General features: G+C 45.3%; 2 protein-coding genes across 2 annotated transcripts in view; one reads left to right on the plus strand and one right to left on the minus strand.

Moving 5' to 3' along the window:
* SPATS2L (spermatogenesis associated serine rich 2 like) overlaps positions 1–21479 on the minus strand; it is a 726913-nt gene that overhangs the window by 426720 nt on the left and 278714 nt on the right. The window lies entirely within an intron of this gene.
* Positions 1–21479, plus strand: part of SATB2 (SATB homeobox 2) — a 412340-nt gene that overhangs the window by 131716 nt on the left and 259145 nt on the right. The window contains exon 11 of the mRNA XM_080400567.1: positions 1040–14427. Coding sequence (XP_080256693.1) covers positions 1040–1495 — 456 coding nt within the window. The 3' untranslated portion in view covers positions 1496–14427. The remainder of the gene's footprint in view (positions 1–1039; positions 14428–21479) is intronic.

The following is a 21479-nucleotide window of genomic DNA, read 5'->3' on the forward strand; positions in this document are numbered from 1 at the left end:
ATTATTTCCCTCCATCTGAAGAAACCTCTGGGCAAATTCAGCCCTCAATCCCGTAGGGGATTTTTGCCGGCAATCTCTGTTGTGTAGGTTTGGTTTTAAAGAAAGCATATGGAGCTCCTCTGTGTTTCTAACGATTCAGAGCAGGTATTTTTTTCCCCTGGAGTAAGGGCTGCACGAGGCCCTTTCTTAGTCATTTTAAGTGGCTGTTAGGAAGAGTAAGAGCTGCATGTGCTTTCTTTAAACTCGCCAAAAAGGAGATACTGCTGGTGAAAATCTGTTACAAGACTGAAAAGTGTGTTTGCCCAGAGGGTTTCTCAGAATGGAGAACTGTAATTAGTTGAACTCAGAACTCCACAACTAGTGAAATTAATACAGATGTAATACAGAGAAATCTGTTCAAGAGATGTGTTGCAGCCAGCTCCGTGAAGCAACCAAATGGACTACAATGTCACTCGCCGTAGAAGGGAAGTCTTAACAAATCTCTGCACTTTTACTGTTTTTTTCTTCCATAAAGCAGCTGTGATGGATTTTAATGCCAAATCATTATTCATGATAAAGTGGCACCTGACAATCCCACGTGTGCCTAGGCCTTTGTGGTACTTGGCATCTTATAGAAACTGAAAGTCTCTAGCCTAAAAAGAGGAGAGGAAACAAGGAGGCAGGAGAAGAGGAGCAAAGTGGAAGAACGACTTGTCTGAGGTGGGACAACTGGCCACTCATCATGACCACAAGGCTGTAATACCTTTTGACTTAATTTTGGTTTTGGCTATTTTGTATTTCTTTTTGTTACTTGCATTTTGTATTTCCTATTTATTTTGTGGTTTTATATTTATTTGATATCATTTGCCTTTTATATTGCTTCCTCCTTTCAGTCTGTAGTTACTGATGCAGCTGTCTTAGAGGTGAGAAAGGTAGAGGAAAATGAATATTAATTAATATTTTTCTCCACCAAAACAAAGTAGACTCTGTTGTACACGTGCCCTTATCTCAAGCACCTAGGGGGTCAGCATGTACGTGAAATCTCCGTTTTATCTTGTAGGTGCTGCACAGACAGCAGTCCCAACCTGCGAAGGAAAACTCCCCGCCTAGAGAAGAGGCTCCTCCTCCACCCGCTGAGGACAGTTGTGCCAAAAAGCCAAGATCCCGTACCAAGATCTCCTTGGAAGCTCTAGGTATCCTTCAAAGCTTTATCCACGACGTGGGTCTCTACCCTGATCAGGAAGCCATCCACACCCTCTCTGCTCAGCTGGATCTACCCAAACACACCATCATCAAATTCTTCCAGAACCAGCGTTACCACGTAAAGCACCACGGGAAGCTAAAAGAGCATTTGGGAACAGTGGTTGACGTGGCAGAGTACAAGGATGAGGAGCTGCTGACGGAGTCGGAGGAGAACGACAGTGAGGAGGGCTCTGAGGAAATGTACAAAGTGGAGCCTGAGGAAGAGAACCCCGACAAAAGCAAGGCAGCTCCAGCAGACATCGACCAGAGATAATGTGAGGCAGGAGTGCAGAAAGCAATACATTGATCCAAGGATTTTCTGGGTTTAATTTTTTTCTCTTTTTTTGTTTCCGTTGCGCATGATCCATGTGCAAACCGAACGAATTCAGCATTGCCCTATCAGACACCGCCTTGACACAGACACTCAAGTGTTACACTTCCTACATTTGACTGAAGTAATCATTGTAATCACATAGGATTATGCCTTCATTAAACTTGCACTTATGAAAGGGACATCTAGCAAGTAAATGGGAAGAAAAAGTCCTATGAAATCAGTGAAGGAAAATTTACAACTTTGTGTGTATATATATATATTTGCATAAAATATATATATATATAAAAATTGCATGGGACAGAACTTTACAACCTGAAAGTATAGACTGTGAAATAAGTTCTTTAAAGATGAGACTTGTTTATGTATTAAAACCACTTCACAATGAGTTGCTTTGGCTTTTTGATAAAGTGCCACCTGCTCTCAGGGTGTGGTGACTATTTTTGAATTCCTATTTATTTTCTATGTTTATCCCTGATTTTTTTTTTTTTTCATTATTATATGGCTTCCTATCTTGCATCTTGATGGGTAATTTTTGAGGTATGTATTTAAAGACTTAAATCAACACTGCCAAAAAAAGAAAAGAGGAAAAAAAAAAAAAGAGAGAAAATGGAAAAAACAAATCAGGGCACCTTAAAAAAACCAACCTAGTAAGTTAAAGTACTTTAAACACAGTGCACACTTAAAAGGATACAGCATGTTCCACTCTCCAGACAGTCCTTACTGTAGTGAACAGATGAATTTTCCCGGGATTCAGAATGACTAAAACGGAGTTCAGTGCATAGAAGACTTGTCCGTTAACGAGGTCTTTATAGAAAGAGAAGAAAGATAACGTGTTGAGATTTGATGTATGGAATTCATACTATGAACCACATTTTACTGTGGATTTTATTTACCTGTTCTCTGTTTCAGATCTTAAAATTTATAAGCTTCCTTCTTGTTGTTGCTTTTTTTTTTTTATACTGAGGTGAAACACACACACATGCACACACAAGTGTAAAATGACACTGGGACACAGAACGCCACGATCCCGACCATCCTGTCCAGGTAAATTGCTGACAGACCGAGGGGTTGCGTTGCTGACTTCCTGTTCGCCCTCCTCGCTGGCCTCCCCCGTGTTTCTGGTTTAGCTGGGCTTCCTCCGTGTCACGCGCTTTGTGCCAGTGAAATGAAGTGTTTTCAGCTGCGGGTCCCCTAAGCTGCAGCCCACCTCCCTGCTGCAGGGGGGTGCAGGCGCGCGAGGCCCTTCACACCCATCCAGCTCCTTGTCGAAGGGTTTCGCGGTGAGGCGACCTAGCTAGCAGCTACGTTACATAAAGCAGAGCTAATACTGACTCTTCAATGGCATGAGCACTAAAGCTGCAGTCTGCTATAGCATCCACCCGCTCCGAGGCATCATGTCGCAAGAGACACCAAGTAGCATTTCCTTTCCACTTCAGTGCAATGATTCCTGAGACAAGACCTCACCTTTGCTACTCTTGCAGCTGGATTGATTTCAGACGCCTGTTCAAACTGCAATCGTAAGCGTACCAACAAGGCTTCTGGGTTTTTTCTTCCTTTTTTCACATGGGCTTTTCATGTAACCTTGACAAAGACCTCATGCAATATCACTTTGAAAGTTACTTTCTGTTTACTACACCAGGCAATGTAATATAGCTGTTAATACTATTTATATATTTGAAAGGTATAAAAGGTAGGAGTTAAAAACGAAAAACAAACCTCTACATGTAGATATTTACTCAGAACAGACAATATACAGGGAGAAGACATTGCAATACAAGCTAATTCTAGCTGCTCAGTAACCTCTGGAGTTTTTAAGGGATTTTTTTCAAAACTAATGTTTGAAACGTAAGAGTATCTCTGCATAAATTTCATAGACCTTTGCAAAATGATGGTGGGTTGCTTACTTGATGCCCCTTTTGCTCTTCATCCTTTATTTCTGTAGTATGCTGCAGCTTTAATCAGAATTTCAATGGTTGCTGCTTTATATTTCTCTCAGAGCTACTCTGTCAAAACTGTCTTCTTATCCTGTAGCTGAAATCACTCCATGCATTTGAAAGGAAACTGAATTTTGCCAAGCTGCGTAAGGTTGTTCATCTGATGATGGCATCGACATTTGGTATCTTTTACACTTCAACCAAAAATTTTATTAGGTATTTTTTCAATGCTGAGTCTTGCCTTTTTATTTTTAATTTCACTGCCAATTTTGCAGTGGTTCTAAGTGAATCTGTGGGCATTTTAGCCTGTGGTCTTGCCAGAACTTTGCGAATTACAATGCATATATGTCTATTTATTCAATATCCATCATATAATATCTATTTGGAGAAAGAAACTTTTCTTGTAGTGCCTCTTAACAAAGCACAATTTTCCGCCTTTTTTGTGAAATAAAAAATAAAAAAAAACAAATTGTGTTTTATTGCGGTATCAACAATGTGAATAAGGATTAACATATTGTAAATGTTCTTTTTTCCATGTAAATCAACTTTATCTTTGTTATCACTAAGTGATAATTAATTTTTAACTTATGTGCATTGTTAGGCTGTTAGAATTTTTTGGTTGTTGAAATAAAACGCATTCAATAAATATGACTTAATTTGTCAAGTAATTTACTGGGCCTTTTTTCTTTCCTGCTGAGTTCAAGTGGAACAAGGTCTGCAGAATGGAGGGGGCACATCTGCATGTTGAAAAAAAGAGTTGATCAGCGTTACGGGGGTTTGAGAACCTGCACAAGCTCCCTGGGGTTGGCACAGCTGACAAATCTGTCACCTGGGACTGACCCGCTGTGTTACTGGCTCTCAGTGTACACATTATGTGCACACACCAAGGGCCCTCCGCTGGGGAGGGTGTGGGTGCCATCAGCCTGCCAGAGAACATGCTCAAAACACACATAAAGATCCACTTCCAGTCTGCTGTCTTCTTTTGCTGGTAGATTTTTTCTGTTTATAATTAAAAAGCCACAAATGACTGCGTGTCAGGAAACTTTTGGAGCACACATGTCCATGGTTAATGGACATAATAAAAGGCTTTATTATATTTATAGCCGGGCATCCTACTGAGTGTCTAGAGGAATGCCGGAAGGATTGATGTATCTGAGAAATGTGTGAAATAATTTTGGGGAGAATACAGATAAATGGAAGAAATTGCTTAAAATTCTTAAGCTAACAAAGTGGTGAGTGCCTGGATTCAATCCTGGCAGACAGATCCTATACTGCGCATCATACTTGAGTTGTCCAGGAACTGAGGTAGAACAGTTTTTAAAAGCATTTATTATTTTTGCTGTCATTCCTGTGCAATAGTTCTTTTTGTGGCTTATTTACATCCTATATAAAATACCTTTTTGCTCCCTTGAGGAAAAAATAGGGGGGAAAGCGGGGCTGGGGGGGGAGAAGTAACCACATCTTTGGATATCCAGCCACCTGCTTGTCACTTGAATTTAATCTGAGACCAAATAAAAACTAAGCATCTCTCTCTGCTCAGGGAATGTGTGGGCACCTGGAAGCTGCACACAATGGCATTTGGTTGAGTGCCGTTCTCTGGAGTGCACGGCTGCTCTCCCTACACTCACCTCGCAGGGGGTCCTGGGCTGCCCGTGCCCCTTCCACGTGGCACATTTAACCAACCACCTCCGCACCAGAGCAGCAGCCTGTTTGTGTCGGGGAAGGGCTGTAACAGGACAACTGGAGCCTGGTGCTGCTGGTGCGCTGCTCCTGCTCTGCACGGCAGGCGTTGCCGGGCACAAGGCAGGCCAGGCTGGGGTTCCGCCGGTCTTCATGGGCATGGGGGTGACAGAGGGCACGAACTGGCCTTCGAAACTGCACCGGACAGGTGCTGTGAAGATGCTGATGGTGTTGGCTTGGGTGTCCTTTTCTGCCTGCCAGTGGGACAATAAACAAAAGGAGAGGCAGCTCTCACTTCACTGACAGAAAATTTTATACATGCACTCTCTGTGTGTGTAGCTAAGTAATATACGGAGAAAGCCACACACACAAATATTTTAATTGGGGGAAAAATCCTATAAACATATGGGTTCTTCCAAACCGTAAAAAAAAAAAAAAAATCATTTAATAGCTGCTATAGCAGAAATATTTCTATTAATGCTTCTACTTCTCTATTCTTTTACATGCTGCTGCTCCTATTTGTTGTTCATGTTTTAGTCATCCAGACATATGTATTTCTAATTTCAAACCTGTGTGAGTGAAAATTAAACATTTTAAGATTAGTTTTGAATGGTTTTAAGATTATGAATGTACTATTGCCTGAAGTTCAGCATTGCTTAGATAGAGGTATCTGCTCAATCTCTTCCCACTTACTTAGTAACCAATTATTTGCTCTAGACTAAACTGATTAGAATCCTTCATTGATGAAATTTTGTTTCTATACTGAACCCGTTAAACATAGAGGGATAAAAGCTAGATACATCTGACAGTGAGCAAATGGCATCTTAAAATCATAAACGAGTCATTACAAAAATTCTCCACTTACAATATAAAGTGCAGTGATTAATTAAAGATGCAGTTTTAACTTATTTATAGCCATTAAAAAATCATACTGGTTTTAACACAAAATAACATGAGCCAAGTCATCCAGGGGAGGGATGCCATCAGCCTGAGACTTGGGGAGCAAGCAGCGTGACAAAGCCAACAGGGAACAGCAAATGCAGGCCACCCTTGAAACCTTTGGAAAAGTGCACAGAAGCAAGGATGGAGAGAGGTGGCTCTGGCGTCCCTGCCAAGATCCACTTCTTTCTGCTCACATACAGACACTTCAGGAGTGTGAAAGCCCCGTTTCACTGCAGTGGCAGGAAACCTGTGCGCTCACTCCTTGGCTGTGGCACAGATGGTGGGGAGCGTGCCAGCCAGGGAGCGTGCTGCGGGTGAGTCAGCCCCACCTCAGGCAATAAGATGATACAGGGGAGGGAGAGACAGCGAGCAGGTCAAGTGCAGATTTCTGCGGGCTTTCCCCTCCTTCCAGAATTTTTGGTTGCTGATGGCCAAATGCTGGTCTTGCTCGACTGGTGGGTACAGGTCACTGGAACCAGGGGAAATAAAAGGTGGTGGGAGGCAAGGTGAGGCTCACATGCTGAGCTGGTGAGCCATGGCTGCTGTTCCCCTGGCTGGTTTGGTTGTGTGAAAGGCTGCCCTGCTGCTGAGCAGCTCATCTCTGCTGGGGGTCCTACGCACACACCAGACACATCATGCTCCAGCCCTGCGACTCTGTCTGCAAGGCAGTGCGTGCTCAAGGCAAGGAGCTACAGCCGGTTCCTCCTAAGAGGAGTGGTGTAATTTACCCTGCAGAAGGGGGTCTGGTCTTGATTTGAAGACCTCAGGAGCTGGAAAATCTACTGTTACCCTCAGTATTTTGTTTGAATGGTGGTTTCTCTCCCTGCTAAATCTGGACCATATTCTAAGGGGAATTTGTCTGGCTTTCCCTTCCTGGTTTTCTTTTATGTTAGGCTTTTCTCTTCTAGGTGGAAGTCCCAGGTGCTGAAGGATGTTTTTTTTTTCCTCCTGAAGTAGCTGATCTGATCAGATGAATTTTCTTGAATTGAAGCTTAGTGTTCAACTGAGGCTGATTGTGGCTATTTCAAGGGGAAAAAAAAATCTGCTTTGGCTCATGACAGAGTTCCCCCTTGCAGTCCTTTTGAGAATGCATCAAGATAATGACAAAGAGAAGCATTTTAATAAAAAGGCTATTTTCTGCTTGTGAACCTTGAATGTTCACAGGTACTACCTGTCACTATGTTTAAGTTACATAGGTTTATTCTCCACTTATGCTACATAATTGTTGCTTTTCATCTAATTTTATTAACCACGAGAAATGATCTACCTTGGCATGGGGTGAAGATCACCAATGAAATGTTCTCAGAAAAGAGACTTATTTTTATGACCAATCTTAATCAACAGTGTAGTTTGCAACAGCAGAAATGCAGGTAGTGTTCACTAGCAAACTCTTACCAGGTAAGGTACAGAAGAGGCACAGGGTGGGTGAAGCATTCCTCCCAAGATGAAGAGAACCGTAAGGCTGCTGTAAGAGTAGGGATTATGGGACCAGCATGAACAGTAAGGTACCTGGATCAGCACAGATAGGGCTCCTGCAACTGAGAAATGGGTCAGGTGCCTTCAGGCAAAAATCAGAGCCCTACTGGAGTAAAACAGATGCTTTTGCTCTGTAAGGTAGCTCAGAGATCCAGACACAAGAAATATATTGGCAACGGAAGATCAGAAAAGATAACGTCTCCTTTGCCTCATTCAGTGTTTTCACACTCGAGCAAGAATAATAGAAGGGATTTCGTAGTTCTTGGGCAGTGTTTAAAAGTGCTTCATGCCTTTGGCACTGCCAGGACCTGACGTGCATCCCCCTCTTAGGGGTTTACCTGGCTGAGACCCAGGTCAGCTCCTTTGCTGGCAATAGCTGTGGTGAAGCGAGCAAGAGCCAGTGAAAATGAGCCTGGATCTGAGCTACCAAAGCAAGACCAAGGATGAGTGTGCCCTGTGGAGGACTACAGCGGGCGGCTCTGAGGGCCCCATGCTGTAACTGTGGGGAGGTTTCCAGACCTGCTCCCATTACAGCACCAGAATAAATGTGCCACCAGCCAATGCCGCCTCTCCGAGTGACTCTGGGCACAACTTTCAACCTAGGGCTTTCTGAGGCGCTGCCTTCCTTCACAATGGAAAGTGCCAGCCAAACATAAAGTAAGCGCACATGCATAGACCACAGCCCTCCTGAGACAAGAGCTGCAGAAATATAGTATCGCCAGTGCAGACCCCTCCAGAGGAAGACACCAGTCACAGCCTCGTTGAGGTGTTGTCAGCAGGCTTGTGCCTACCTACCCGTTTCTTAACCCATGTGCTGCAGGTCTATAAAATTTGTGTTTGAATGGATGTGCTTTGATGCCATGGTAGTGCTGTGAAGTACAAAGTTAAATGTTGGCATTACCCCAAAGGGCAACCACTCCCAGAAAAGGTATTTGCTACTGCAGTTCTTCTCATCTGTTTCATATGGCTCTGTGCACTGTAGAGCTAGTAAGGTAGCATGAAACAGTGTTGGAATAATGTTACGCCCTCCTCAGACACCCGAAACTCAGCTGAGCTCTTTTGTCCACAGTTGTATGAAGAGACTGAACTTCTCTGTCCTACTTTCTTACTGTGCTTTTCTTTTCTAAGGATGGAAGTGGGAGAAAGAGGCTGCTGGAGGGACACCATTCATAAGCCAGCATGGTGCCGAAAGCAACAGAGCTGCTCTGTCACAGCCTTGGGACACCTGCTCCTGGGTTGAAATAACTGAGCAACCTGAACACGAGCAGCAGTGCCTCAGCAGCAACCACCACCATGATGTCCTCGGACATCTTCCTTACAAATAGACTTGGGAGGTGACCTTTCCACGTCCCAAGTCTGACTAGTTCAGTAGCACCACATGCTCTTGGCTTCAAGGGGAGAGGGACCAGCTCCTTCTTGCCCTAACAGACTGTTCCTTGCCTGCACAGCCTTGGTCCGTCTTTACCGTCTGATGAAAGTACGTGCTACGGTCATCACAGTTTCAGCTATTTAAGATCAGAGGTGATCAGAAGAAGCATTTGGCATGTGTTACCCCTCAGGGGAGCAGAAGGTGTAGCATATTGGTCTCATGGACATGAAGGGGACTCTTGCAAGGAAACTGGAATACAGTGTGACCAGCAAATTCAGTCCTTCGCCACAGGGTCCACCCTTCAGTTTCACAAACCAACCAAGTCTCCTCTGTTTGTATTTAAAGGCTATTTTTCTCCTCTATTTGTATTTAAAGGCTATTGCAGAATATCATTCCCTCAATGGATCTATTTTCACAAGCCATTTAGCATCATTTGTTCTGTGTCAACATTGTCCTTTCATTTAGTTTCCCCCACCCAGCATCCCCTCCTGATCTCTGGCCACCCATCACCCAATATATTCATAGACAGCAGCTGCACCTCCTGCAAACTGTGCACCACGGCGCCAAGCCGGCTCAGCCCTGGCCCACCATGGGTATCTGCACTTGGCTGGTAGTGAAACCACTGGCAATCCTGTTGTTTCCAGCACTTGCCTGTCCAGTGCGGGGCTGAGGGCCCTGGCCCTGAACTCTGCCATCTTACCTGGGTCACCGCAGGCCTTAGCCGCCCAGTGGCTCCTCCTGCCTCAGTGGATCCCCCCGGCTCTGGAGCCACCAGCACTGCCCGCATACTCCCACTCTTGCGCCGAAGTCATTTAAGGACAACATAAAGCCTTCCAGAGCCCAGACTGCCAGCAAGGTGGATGCTGCCCTCAGCCCAACGCTCTGACAACCCCAGGCCGGCCCGCGGGTGCCTGTGCCTCCTCACACCAGCTGCCTCGGCACCTGCTGCCCCTGTGTTGCCGAGACAGACTGCAGGCACAGCCAATCAGGAGCGGCGCTGCTGGGGCCCCAGCCAATGGGACAGGGAAGAGCCAAGGTGGGTGGGGTGTGCACTCACAGCTGAAGCACGGTGTCTGCAGCAGCCATTTTAGATCCCTGGCGGCCATCTTAGGCATGGCAATCACCGGTGGAGGACACGTTGCTGGGACCACATGGCATCCTGCTGCCAGTGCTCTCCCTGCCGCGGAACGGGTGCCCGAGGCAGGAGGGAGTCTGCTCTGCCCAGGTTTCCTGCCTGCGAAGCTGGGGGTTGCCCCGGCATGAGGCCACCAGGCCCCGTGTGGTGGCGCAGGCACGGCCCTGTCCCACCAAGCGCCCCAACGGGCTCTGGCAGCATGCTTCAAAGGCGAAGCTTGTCCCTAGAAGAAAGAGAAGTGCTTGCAGCTGCCCCAGTAATGAATGGCTGGGACACAATCCAGCGCAAAGGCAAGCCTGTACTCCAGCTCTTAGAAAACTTCCTCAGCACACAAGGGAGAAAACAAAAATGCCCCATGCAAGTGAGGTAATGAAAGACCGCAACGAATAGCTACCAGCAAGAGAAGCACATGCATTAATCACAATATGTTTGAAGGTAACTGGAGAAATTAACTTTTCTGTAAACGCACAGAGGTGACAAAACCTGGGTTGTGAGCATATAGAATACAAACCATGGTACAATTATCCAGTGGAGGCCAGCTGCTCTCTGCAGAAAACGAACCCCTGTAAATGTGGGTGGATAAACAGCATCATTCAGACCTACATGACCACAGGCGTTGGCTACCCTGCCAGGGCAGCCATGGCCCCCAACACAGTGTGCCTGGAGCTGACAACTTTCCGTGCTGGAAAGCAAGCAGGACTGCGGGGCTGAGAAAGGTAAGCCTACCTGTGCCAGCCTGCTGAGACCGCAGCTTTGCCCTGTCTGGCAACAGTCCCCTGCTGAAAAGAGGGAGGAGGCTGTCATTAGGCCTCTCCCATTAAGGGTTTCACCTTTTATAGTCCCTTGCCCACCGTGCTGAACTGGGCCACGTGGTGCTGCCTCAAGGGAGCACCAGGAATTAAAGACCTGGGAAATGCCTGCTGCTATAAACTCACAAGGCCTTAGGGGCTTCTTCAAGCCTCCCATCCATTTAAAGCCACCGAGGATTTGGCCCATGATGTTTTAGTGGCTGGTTTTGTTCCTCTGGCTGATTTCTGCTGTCGCTGTGTATGGCCCATGAAGCTCTCTCGGCCTTTAACAAGACCCTCTGCTGTTCTAGTGTCTTGTGTATTTTATCTCAAAGGCCTTGGGATCTTTTCCTCTTTCTTGTTGTCTTTAAAAATGCATGCGTGGCTGCTGGGTGTTGGTTTCATAATTGATGGACATGGTCTTGGCAGTCTCCTTTTTAAGGGCCATTCCTTGTCACATAAATACTATCTATCAGTACCCATTGTCTTTATAGCAGTCTTGAGCAAACAGTTTTATTTCCAATCAGGACATCACACATTGATCTAAACACTCATCTGTAATGGATCAATTTACATTAGGAGAGCAGTATTGTAGCATTGCTGTTCATTATATTGAAAGAAGTACATGTTTAGTTACAGGCTAAAATCAATTAAACAGCCCTGTGCCTTTTGCTGTGAGAAAGTCAACAAGCCGGTCTGTCTTGGACAACTATTTGCAGCTACAGCTCCTTAAAAAAAGGACTCCCAGCATCATCCCCTTTCTCTGAGTTCTTGGTTTCTCCTTCAGAGACTTCTTCTGCAATGTTTTGCTTGTCGTGCGGTCTGGTAAAACACTCTCAGCTAAAATGCATGCAAGAGAAATGAAGGCAGTCTTGCTGCTGCTGTTGTGGAGAGGGCTTTCTCAGGGCCACGCAAAGTTATGCATCCTAAAGGGAAACCTGCGCTTTCACCAGAAGGCTGCCTGGTAACACGTGATGGTATATGTGGGAGATGCTGCAAAATGTAGATGATGCTGTTTGTATCTTCATGGGTGAGATCATTATCTCCAAGTGCCCCTGATTTCAGGGGAGGAGAAGAGGAATTGGGAGGTGGGGAGGAATTTGTACTTTGCTGTTTCTTGCCTTACTGCAAGAGAGGAGAATGCAAGGAGTTCTGGAGGCTTTCTGACTAAAAGAACTGTGATTTCAGCTGGTGATGTAGCTGCAGAGTAGGAACCTGCAATTTCAAAAGCAAAACACATAGGGGAACTGCAGGGCAATGCAATGATGGGATTTGAGGAGCACATCTCTGTTCTGGGGCTCTGGCAGATGTAGACGTGGCAGATGAAGGTGTTGCCCCAGCACTCTGCCAGAAGTCAGTGTCCTCACTGTCAAAAGGGAGTGTGTGCTCGTGCCCTACTTGCCACGCACTGTCACTGCAGCAGGGCCAGCAAGCGGCTGGGCTCTGGGCTGCCAGGCCCGATCACCAATGATCCCACTGGCTTCTGCCTCCTGGCAGCAGCTGGTGAAGCTCATGGGCTAGGGTGAGCCCGTGGCCATTGTGGCAGTGCTGAGGAGGCCAGGCCAAACCTCAGCGCTGCTGTGCTAGGTGACTGAAATCAAGAACTTCTGCTTTTCCTTGTGGAAAAGCTCTGATAAACAGGTAAAAAGTGATCAGCTGGGATGGGCTCTTACTTTGTCGTAAGAATTCCCTCACAATCTGGTGGGCCTGTGCTGTGGAGGACTTGTACAGCCTTCCTGTTTTATGTGTGTATGTGTGTGCATATATGTTTTTTTGGCTTGAGACTTTGTCCACTCCTTCTCTACCACTCAGGCCGTTCCAGCCCTTGTCCTACTCTTTCATTACATGCACAAAACTCTGCTGCAATGCTAATAATAATAATGAGAGGGAAGGAGTAGCTTATTAAGAAATTGATCTTTGTTTTGCTCTTGAATAAAGAGGCAGACCTCGAAACTGCTGAAGCCATTCAGTTAATTGGTTATTGGCTCTCTTGAATGATTATATCCACCCTGGTTCCACCAAGTTCAGCAGGTCTTGTGCTGGTCAATTAGCCTTTGGCATCCTGGAAGGGAAATGCTTCATTCAGGTTTTCTCACAGCCTGTTTGTGTAGCATAAGGTGGACTGAGTGGGAGAGGTTCCCCATGGGCAGTAGGGGAACTTATTAGCACTCACGGTCTGAATCCTGCCCTTGAATGGGCACCAAAGGGCATCTTTGCCTGTGCCGCAGCCCTCTGAAAAGGTGGATGCTTTTAAGTGGAAAAATCTGCCCCAGGGACTGCACCGCAGGAGGACAGCCAAAGTGAGAGGGGTTTTGGAGGGACCACAGTAATTTCTTCCAGCATGACCTTCACCCAGTGTGTACCAGGGCTTGACTGTCCTGTAGGCTGAGCAATGCCAAGCAGAGCCTGCATATCAGCTTTTTTGCTGGCTGTGTGGATGGAAGCCCTGTTGCTTGGTCACAGTTGGTCTGCAAACTCACTAATCACTACTGCTTGATTTGTTCAGCATTACCAGGACTATGCAGAGCTGAACAGCTGATGCCATTTAGTGGCTTTTCCTACAGAGTTCTCAGTCCTGCCTTCACCGCTATGGCTTGCCAAAGGGCTCCAACACTTGCATTGCTGTGCTGCAGACTCTGTAATAATAGTTGGTTATATTCAGAGAATTCAGTTCAGATTTTAAAACCTCATCAAATAGTTAATGACTGACTATTTCAACACAGCAGTTCCTGCAAGACTTGGGAGAGAAGAGAGAGAGGGAGACGGAAAAGTTATTCATGTCCCATCTGTCTGGAACGCTTGTCCCCTCCCTCCCACCCACTGAGTCACTTCCTCCCTTTATATCTCATTTAAAATTTTTCCTTTCCCCTTCAACTTATGATTAACAGGCACTCACTCTCTGCAAATGGTTTCATTTTTTCTGATGCAACGTTAGTTAGGGTTCTATGGATAAATAGAGTGTATTTTCTTGCCAATGCATGTATGGGGTGAAATGCAGTATATACTGCATATATGTCCGCATAAACAAACACATCAACTGCTACGGCATTCAGGTAGTGATCCAGCCTCCCAAACAGGCAAGGAACTTGCAGTGTACTGCCATGGTTATTTTGACCCTGGTACCCAAAACGCAGTGCTGAGGTGTACAGGAAGAGGCACCGTGAGGTGGAGGTCTTTTAGGGCAGCAGCTGCTAGTCTAGAGAGGGGTTGACTCAGCTCTAAGACCCGACCCAGGTGGGTCCATGGGTTGGGGCCACTTAGCTTAAATGCTTCAAGGTGTGTTTGTGATGGGGCTTGGCTAGCCCAGCCCACTGCCTTGTTGCCAGAGTTTAAGAAGGATCCCTTTTAAGGGGGGAGAAATGATTTTGGGGAGTGTTTTGCAAGGCATGAGGAAGAAGTCTCCTAAGCAAGGAGCTCTGCAGCCTGTGGGTATGTGCTGACCTGGTACAGCAAGCAGGGGAGTAGACTAATTACAGGCTTCTGATGAAGGAGCAGGAATAATTGCAGAAGAGGAGCATGCTGGTGGATTCTTCCTGGAAGCAGCCAAGGTAAGGAGGAGGAGCTGGGTGCTTCCTGAGCAGGCGTGTGAGGTAGTGGCAGTAAGTATGTAAGCTGTAGAGCAGATGAAGCTAGTAAGGAGTAAACCTGAATCTCCTTGTATAAGTTAATTGAGTCACTTGAGGTTTCTCAGTGAAGGGAGGGAACGTGAGGCCCGATGCTATGTATTTATTGCAGAAACCTTGTATGTGTTCTGTCTGCTTTAGCCTTCTTGCACATGTCTCAAAGATGGGATGTTTTATCTACTTAGCACCTGTACTGTGGTGGTACAGGAATTTTTTTCTGAGTGGTGTCAACCTGACATCCCTGAGGAACAAAAAAAGCCACATGAGCAGCTGTTTGTGACTGGGGGAATTCCAGTCCGGGAGAGATAACAGCATCACTGTGTCCAGCTACTAGTTGCTGTCTTCTTCTGTAGTCTCCTTCAGTAACAAGATCCCACGTTCCTGTCATTTGGCCATAAGCTGATGGGAGATGCCATAAGCTGGTAGTATGTCCACTCTGGGGTGCACCCTGGGGGCACAGACATGTCACAGAGTCTGTGCAAAGACCCGGCTTGGCTCCCACTGGAGGCTTTGGCTGTGTGTGGGTCCTGCAGAGCCCTAGGCTGGCTCTCTGCCAGCCTTCTAGTTCCAGCTCGCTACAGGGATGCTTGGGCTGCCTCTGTGCTGGGCTGGCACTGATCCATCAGTGCTTTTTCTGGCTCTGACTCTGTGTCCTGTGAAAGTAGCTGTCCTGTTTCCAGGCCTGTGTTATGTGGAGCTTGGACTGGGCTCACGAGCCATAGCCAGGCCTCTGAATATTTGCTGTCTGAGAACTATCTTCATCTTGCACACATGGGTGATGGTGCAGGTGGGCTGAGGCAGGCCCAGGAACTGCAGGGGTGGGGGGGCACTGTATTTGCTGTAACTTTACAAATCATGAATCTGTGTGCACTGAAACCCCAGCAGCTTCCCTTGAAGGGTAGGGCTGGGGAGGGAATACACTGGTCTTGTGGCTTTTATGACACCTAATAGGAGATTGTAAAATGGCCATTGAATTTTATTGCATTTGTGGGAGACTTGATGAGTCCAAGGATGGTGTGCTGTGTTACTGGAAGTCCAATAACCACTGGTGCTGATGTTACTGAGTCTTGCTTTGTTTGTTTGGTTTTTTTTTTTAAAAAAAAAAAAAGGAAAGGTGGTTAGTTTATTCTCCCATGCCTTCTCTCTGATGGGTAGCTATGCATTCTTCAGAGACTTTCTTTACCAGCTTGCTTTTGGAATGTTTTACACATATGCATGTAGGGACAGTATAGCTGCCTTTGTATTAAGGGGCAAATGAAACTAGTATTTCATTTGCCCCAGGGCAACCTTTGGAAATAAGACAATAGACTGGGTTGTTTATTTCCCTAAGAGATGTTAATGATTAACTCTGAAAAGAAAAGCAATTCTTCTACCTGTTCTACATAAGCTTTCACAGCTCTACGCAACAGCAAGATATCTCTAGGTAGTATATGGCTTGCAAGAAGCTAAGCTCTGTAACGTTACTGTGCAGATAGATTTGGCTGCTGGAGAACTAATTCAGCCTAAGATTTTTAGTACTGCCAGTTGGCAGAAGTGATCATATATGTAAAACCTTAAGCTGAGCCAGAAAAACCTGAGTTCAAATTGCTTGCCAGGGATTGTAGGATAGAATGATTAACCTGATTTTATATTTTTAGATAACTATCAAGTGCCCGAATATTTATAGTAATAAATGTCTTCCATATGTGCTGATACTGCATCCATGGAGTAAAATAGCATGATACAGTTATTGTCTTACTTGAAGACGTTAATTTTAGCTAATCCTATAGGCATATGAATCATGAAACACTGGCCCAATTTCTGCCAGCTTCTGTGAGACGCATCTGACTGCTTATGTGAGCAATGCAGGTCAGCAGAGAGCTCAAGGCAAAATTCCAAGAGTGCTGGGGATCCTGAACTCTCTTTTCGGAAGAGATACAGGCACTTGATATTTAAGCACTTAAACCTGCAGGTGGGCACTTTACTAGCTTATACCTTCTGAGGCATACTAGTAGATGCCTGGATGCATCTTGAAGTGTCAAGATGCCACTGAAAATAGTCTTTAACCTACAAGTCATTGTCATGTAACCCTGTGATCCTCCAAGTCAAAATTGGCAGGTGGCTCTTAATTTCCGAAATTAATTTGATGCCTGATAGACTGGTACAATAGCAATGCTGGTGTCTGTTGGCCTGACTCGGTATGGTACTGAGGATGCTCAGCTACTGCAGAGGTAGTGCTTCTCTATGGATGTGGTGGCTTACCAGGTCAAGCTTTTAAACACACCTTAATGTAATAAAACATCTTCAGTGCATCACTGTAGAGATACTCTCCAGTTGTTTCGAAAAAGCAACAGAGGAACTGTATGAAGGCTATAAAAACAGAGAAAGAGAGACTAAACCAATATTCCAGTAGTCTTTTCTTCCCTTGAAATAGAGGTAAGCCCGCCCAGACGTCTTCCTCTTAAATACCAACTGCTGCATCTGTTTTAAACCAAAAATAATACCTTTTGATTGGAAATGTTTCAATAACATTATTTGTGCATTTTATTGAGGCAGAGGTTGCAATTATTAGAGTCACCAGGAATTTCAGACATTTAAACACAGCCTTTATTTCTCCAGAGTAAACCACATCCCTGTGTAATTATTCTTCTATCTAAATGCCTTCAAACCAAGTCCTAAACCAGATCTGACATTTGTTGCTGGTGGTCCCTCTTACAAATCGGCCCTTGAAATGAACATGCAGGGCTAGACAAATGCTGAAGAGGTTGGGCTGGTCCCTGGGGATGCTGAGAAAGGCAGGGCTAGTGAAGGATGCAGCGCATAGCCCTGGGTAGTTCTGTGGCTGTGAGCAAGCTGCCTTTGGTCTAGTCAGGTACTGTAGTCTGGTCGCTGCAGATTTTAAGAGTAAGAAGAAGGGTTTGTCTGGTCATGGAAACTGCTCCTTCAGCCATGTGATCTCTTTTTGGCTTTTCTTTCAGCTGGCTTCTCACTACAAAGCAAACAACTGCATCTGTGGTAGAGAAGGGACTTGGCTCACCAGCCAGAATGCTGCTCGCACCCGCTACACACACACACACTCTCACACACCCCACCCCCACCCCCAGCATGGTCTCAGTGTTGCCCTCTTATCTTTTCAGCAAACGCTTTTGTAACTTTAATTAAAAAACTGAGACCTCTAAGAGGCTGCTAAGGCCAGAGTCCCCTTTGTTTTCTGGCTTCTCTACATCCTCTATTGGCAGCACAAAGGCTAGGCATTTAAGCAGTTTCAGTTTCCTGATGCTTCCAGCACACTATAAATAAGAATTTGGGTCTAAAAGTCTGTAAAAATTCTGACATCAATGAGAACAAAAAACCTTGAAGACAAAGGAGGTGCCCAGCTTATAGCTTAGCTTGGAACACAGAGGGGGGAGAGTTTGTTTAGGAGGTGACTTGAGGCAGGAGTAGTGAAAGAGGAATCCTCTTCACCTGTCCGAGGAAGTTTCAGCACCTGCCTATTTAAATCTCTAGCAAATGCTTGCTGGCTTGGAGGGAGCAGGATTAGGCTCATGGTGAAATGCAAGGATGACAATCGTGACTTCTGTCCTCTGCTATCTGTATGGTTTTTCTCCCATGTAATATCTAAGAAAAGATGCTGAGCAACCCAAATGATGTGTCAGTCAGGACTTTGGTATCCCCAGAGGGAAGCAGTTGCCATCTTGCCCAGAGAGCCTTATGCTACAGCACTTTGATACCATTTGTGCACTTCTCCAGGTTCTGGGCTTTCCTGACTATCTGAAATTTCCTTCTCCCTTTTCTCAGGGTAGCAGCATGTCAACTGCTTCCTCCTGCCCTACCCCATAAAACCTCAACAGTTCTCAGGATAAATATTGTTCTTGCTTATTCTTGTGATAATGGTGAGCCTGCAATAACAAAGAAGCAGAGTGAAATACAGAGCTCTTATTCCAGTAAAAGAAAGGTAGGTCTCAAGCCCTTGTTCATCTGAGGACAAGCAGGTTCCTGGCAAGAGTGTGGGTGTGCACTAGTATTTTTGAGACTTTTGTCTATATAGTAGACCAGGTCTTGAGTGCACTGTCAATTAAGGGCAGGAATTCAAAATGATTCACAGCAGATTACACCAGCCTGTCTCTTGATGGAGCATGCTCTGGTCCTGCGCCTGCAGGTGTTGCACAGACTGCCAAGCCTGGAGCTAGCCTGCAGTTATGCTGTCAGCCTTGCTTAGATCTAATGCTTTATGACAACTGTCTACCTGTAATGTGGTAATGGGCTGAAAACCTCTGCAAAATTGATAGGGTCTCTCACAAAGAAGGAGAAACTTCTAATGTGACAGGCCTGATCTCTTCTTAAGGTCCATGTGAACTGCGAAGGTTTATTTGCAACTGGAAGGCCTGGTTCTTCTGCCCCTGACAAGAGGGGTGGTTGTGCTGGTGTCTATGAAGCTGCTGGCCTCCTACTTTCTCTCAGTGCAGGGGGAATCAACCTGTTGCATTTTTAGGCACTTTAAATCTGTTAACGACTCTGAAACCTAAGATACTGTTGGCTTCTACCTTCTAGAGCTTCCTGTGTTCTCTGCCTGTACTTTTCATGTTCTGGATAAAATCATCTTCTGCCTTCAAGATGTTTCCAGGGTTTATACAATAAGTTGGTTATGTTTAATCCCTAAAATCTGAGACACTGTCTAGAATGATTAACAGGTAGTGTTCTAGATGAAAGAAATTATGCTTAACATTGTGAAACATGGCCTGTATAAAAGGGGCCAGATTCCTAACTGCCTTTTACTGGTGTGATCCAGGAATAGCACCAGTGACTGTGCTAGATCAGTGTTAAGTGAGAGCTGGGCCTAAAATATCCTGATGCACTTGCAAACCTTCCAAACTTTCTATCCCGCTAAAAGCACTGCAATTGGGAAGTTGCAGCTATGGGAGGGGTGGTCCCCCTTGCTCTGGAGAGGCCCAGGTATGTTCACTGTTCATAAATACATGAGCTACAGGCCTTTTTCCCCACACCCCTTATTGCAGTTGATGGCACAGTGTTGTCACCATCTTAGTCTGGTTCCTGGCACAGGACTTAATGACAATGAAAATCTACATTTGTGGCTGAAGTGTTGCCATTTTAGCTGGTGTATCTAGTTGTAGCCTGTCCTTTTCCAGCTGCCCAGCTTCCATCCTAGCTCAAACAGGCCTAGGGCTGGCGTGAGGTATTGGCAAGGTGGGCACTTGCCTGGGGACAGCAGAACAGCAGTGGTCTCCTGATGTACTTTGGCTGTATGGGAGACTGGCTAGTGCAAGTGGGGGTGACTGCTGTGGGTAAGTGCCAGGCTCTTTGGGAGTGGAACAGGGAGACTGACCCTCAGGGCCTGCTCGCTGGCATGAGTGGTCCAGCCCTGTTTTTGGGTGTGCTGCTTGTGAAGCCAGGAACTGGGTCTTGGGGCTGTTGACTGTGCTCTCATCTCAAGATCAGAGTCTCCTCCAGAGAAAACATGGATGTTTACACAAAGCACAACTATCCAAACAGCCATGTGATAATTAAGAGGCCTGAGGCTGCAGGATAAACCCTTCTCTGTGACCTTCTCATCCTCCAGAGTACAGGCCCCCGTGGTAGCTCTGACCCCCCCTGCCATTCACTGTCACCATCTGTGGGCTTATCATGCTTCTTAAAGAGCCCATAAACCCATTAGCTCTGGGTAAATGATCCCTGGGCTGTCTTTAGAATAATTAAAGCCACAAGGCAAACAGTTACTCTGGACTATCAGCAGCATATCAACAAAACTTGTGTCTTGAAATGTGTGTTCAATTTCTGTTATTAAAAGGCACAGAGCCATATGTGAAACATTACCATGCATCTTTGTGAAATTAGCAGAACTATTTGAACAACCATTTTGTTTCTATTAAAACAGTGCCTTATTATTTTTTCATACTTGTAGGAAGGTGAGGGAGCCTTTGGAAAGCAGGAGGGCTCAGGCAGGCAATCTGACTTCTGTAGCCACTGACTGTTTGCTGTGCAGAGGTGGACACTATCGGAGAAGCCCAGGCAATGCTGGTCATAAATGGGGGAAGAGGAGCAAGATGAAGAGTCCTATGTTGCTTTTAATCCTGAGATCCAGAAGACTGCTGGTAAATGCTCTACTTTGAGGCTTTCACAGAACTTACCAAATTTAGTTCCTATTAGGGTCAATAGAAGTTTGACTGTTGATTCAGTGGGAAAAGAAAAAAGACTAATGGTGAGTGTGCTTTGAAATTCCCACTGCTTATGGTTAGGAACATATGTTAGAAAAGTGATGTCACTTCTGACTGCTTATGAACTTTCAAAATACCATTAGACTTTTTTAAAAAAAATAAAAATATCTAGTTCTTAGTTTCTTGAACTGGCCCTCTGAAAATTACACCAAAAACACTTAAGGGCAAGGTTTTCTGAAGAAAGGGGAAAATGGAAGAGGAGCTGTTTCTGATTAATAGTGACCAGTAACTGTGGGCAAGGTCAACATGTGGCATACAGCCAGGTTTGAAGGAAAACATGGTATGAAGTGTTTTGTCATTTAAAGGACACTTAAAAAAACCTTCCAAAACAAACCAAGCAACCCCAAAATTATTGATCTGTTTAGTAGCACATTTGGCAATTGAAGCTAGCCTACAAGTCCCTCTTGTGGAATGAGTACCTTCAGTTCTGCCTCTGAGTGGCATACAGAGGTTTTTTTAACGTTTAGTGAATATAGTTGGGGTCTTTTTTGTGCATGTCTGGCTTCAGGGGTGTTGAAGATGAGTGAGATCGTATTTGGAGATGATGATCGTTAAAGAAAATTCCAGTGTTTCTTGCCAGGCCTAGTTATCAGCCAAATGTATTGAGATAAGGCAGACAAAACTGAAATAAATATGAAATCAGTTGATTTAGTTGGCTTAGTCAAATTGAACAACAACATCCCCTGATAGTCAGAGCTGAATCAGCAAATATAAAAAACCCAAGACAGTCAACCCTACACTTACAACCCACTTGAGGTTTTCACG

The sequence above is a fragment of the Falco punctatus genome (assembly GCF_963210335.1).
Source record: "Falco punctatus genome assembly, chromosome: 8".
NCBI lineage: Eukaryota > Metazoa > Chordata > Aves > Falconiformes > Falconidae > Falco > Falco punctatus.